The following is a 2,889-nucleotide window of genomic DNA, read 5'->3' as shown; positions in this document are numbered from 1 at the left end:
CCCATTTAAATTTTTTAAAATTATTTTTCTCAATTATATAAACAAGTTTTCCAGTATCATTTTAATAATTTAGCCTAAATACTAAGTATGAAGCACCAGAAGTTTAAGAACACTCCAAATTCCGAAATTTAAGGGCAAAGCATACCAATCTAGAACTCGATAACATGCGAGTATGTATAACATTAACAATTTAACATCATGCTTTGCATAGCAAAAATGCTCGAGTGTCATCATGTTATGTGGTCCAAAGTTTTAACAAAACTGAACTTAGTAGAATTTGTTTCTCCTACCTATAGTAATCAATAAGCCAATAAGGTGCTAAGCTTGAAGAGCAAGACAACTAACTCCACTCATCCACTATGCAGCAAAAAGAGATCACAATTCAATTCTTTTCTCGTGCAAAAGAATGACTAGAAGAATATTATACAAGTTTCTACTTTCAAACCAAAAAGTTCCTATCCATATGAGTGCATGTTTGTAAGGTGAGCATTATAATTGATGTCCTACACTGAGTGTTTAAATTAAATCAAACATTCTAACATCTTATCAGGAATTTTTCCAAATTCAACTATTCCAGAATATAAATACCAAAGATATTTTTCTTAGCATCCATAACAAACTTTGGCAATCATAGTATGCCACAAATCTTGAGCTCCTGTTCAGTTCAATCACCTTGCTCACTTGTTCCTTATTGCTGATACACCTAATTGCTTCTTGCAGCACCAGGTAACATGCTTGCCAAAGATGGAACTCCTTGATTTCTCATTTCTTCTTGTGCACGTCTCATTTCTTCTGGATCTGTTCCCATCACAACATAATGGAGCCATCAGCATAAATTATGCAAAGTGTGGCGTAATATACTAATATGCTGCTTTATAGTCTATACACTGAGAAACAACTACCATTTGGCAGAGATAAACAACGATAATTCGAAAAAAAAGATAAACCAAGGAAATGCAAAAAAGATAAACCACCACAGAAATGAAAAAAGTTCAGAGAAAAACTTAAGAGGCATACCCATGTTCTCCATTAATTTGGGCATGAGGAAGACAACAATGAGCATAAATCCCACCATCAGACCCATTGGACTTTTCACAATGGACATAATAGAGAATGGTTCCCTAATCTGTAACAAAACAAGATAACAATACGAAGACATTCATATGACTATTTGAAAGGAATGAAGAAGGAAAGATGGGAACATGTCTAAATAGTTTGTAGACTTAAACAACCTCATAATATTGTTCCTCCTTCAATGGCTCTAATACAAACTCAGTGAGCCCCCTCCTACTTTCCGTCAATGCTGCCTGTATTTTGCCGGGGTTTCTGGCGCTGACATCAACTCGTACCTTTACAAATAAACAACAATTATTGATAACTAAGCATATCTAGAATAAAATGTGGGAAAAAAATTTAACATGAAATTTTCAGATTGAGTATCCACCGGCGAGAAGAAATAGCCCATTGCAGCCACTTCAATTAGATGAGTCCCTGCAGGGACGTTGTGGCTTAAAGCAAACATGTTAAGGAACTAGTTTGTTGCTCAACAACGAAATACTATCATTAACTATAACCTTGCGAAAGCAATATCAGGACAGCAAAGAGAGATCAAATTAAACATAACATGAAGTATTGCAATAGCAGTTATCATGCAAATTGAAATGAGTTTAAAATGAAGATGTAAATTAAAGGATACAATGAGAAATATCCATCAGGCCTCAAAAAAGTAACTCTCTGACCACCATTGAGTATGACTTTGACATTCGACACTTTTCCGGGAATTATATAGTCTTTTGTTCCTAAATCTGCAAACAAATTTATGCACACCATTAACAAGAAATGGATGCAAGGAATGGATGCACACAAAGGATTATAAATAAGCCACAATGAAGTCTTGGCATTTCAACCTCTTAGTAACTACAATGAACTCTCACTCGTCAAAGAAACAGCTTTCAAAATCTATTAAACCGATGCTAATCTAATAACAGCAAGCCATTAACTCTAGCAAAACCTTGCTGAATTCCACTCAATTAACATTATCAGATACATCTAAGTAAATGAAATAACACCGGAGATGCTAACAGGCTCTGACAGCCATCTTCCTAAATATTTCAAATTAAAATTGATACTATAAACCAACCGAAGCTTCAAATTAGATGAATTCTGAATGACTAAATCAAACTTGATTCTGGTGTGAACTCCAAAACAATATGAACAGCTTGAACTGACATATGACCCCAAGCACCATTACCAATCCCATCAACAATTCAAAGTCAATCTCACATATTAAAGTGCTTTAGTGCATCTACATATTAAAGTTGAAAACTTTAGTTCATCTAAAGTTTATTGAACAAAATTAAAAAATCTGCCAATTCGAATGCAATTGTTATTCGCATCAGTTACCATCCAACAATTAGATTTTGAATTAACTAAAAAGTAAGAAAATAAAAATCAGAGTGACAAAAAGGAAAAACAAAACATACTGCTGGGGATCTTCACTCGACCATAAATGGTGTAACCTTCGGCGGACCTGGAAAAAAAATTAGGATTAAAATCGATCCACATAACATAATTCTAAATCGGAGAGAACAATCGGAAAATTAGGGTTAAGGGGAAAAAATGAGAATTGATACCCGGTGGTAGATTGAGCAAATGCGAAGCAGATGAATAATTGAAGAGAGAGAAGAAGCAGCAGCAAAGGCGATTTGGGTTGCATCGTGAATCTAGAAAGCTTTGTTTTTGTCAGCTGAAACCAAAAACAGGGTTTTGATTTCAACTGTTAGAGGGAGAAGATGCCACTCTACTGGGGTGTGTGGGATCTGGTGTTGCAGAATAAGTATAGAAACTTATTAATTTTTAATTAGTTTTAATGTTAGTTATTTTTTTATT

At 34.4% G+C, this 2,889-nt stretch overlaps 1 protein-coding gene across 1 annotated transcript; it reads right to left on the bottom strand.

Annotated features, from left to right (window-relative positions):
• Nucleotides 325–2,856, bottom strand: LOC107613886 (ER membrane protein complex subunit 7 homolog). The gene is made up of 7 exons (XM_016316074.2): nucleotides 2,634–2,856; nucleotides 2,484–2,530; nucleotides 1,697–1,805; nucleotides 1,445–1,508; nucleotides 1,233–1,349; nucleotides 1,018–1,126; nucleotides 325–798 (listed from the first exon to the last, which is right to left on the bottom strand). Exons 1-7 carry the CDS (start codon nucleotides 2,714–2,716, stop codon nucleotides 704–706), a joined length of 624 nt encoding a protein of 207 aa, XP_016171560.1. The 5' UTR covers nucleotides 2,717–2,856; the 3' UTR covers nucleotides 325–703.

This window comes from Arachis ipaensis, chromosome B08 (assembly GCF_000816755.2).
Source record: "Arachis ipaensis cultivar K30076 chromosome B08, Araip1.1, whole genome shotgun sequence".
Taxonomy (NCBI): domain Eukaryota; kingdom Viridiplantae; phylum Streptophyta; class Magnoliopsida; order Fabales; family Fabaceae; genus Arachis; species Arachis ipaensis.
Note: the sequence above shows the minus strand (reverse complement) of the source record. Positions and strands in the feature narration are given on the sequence as shown.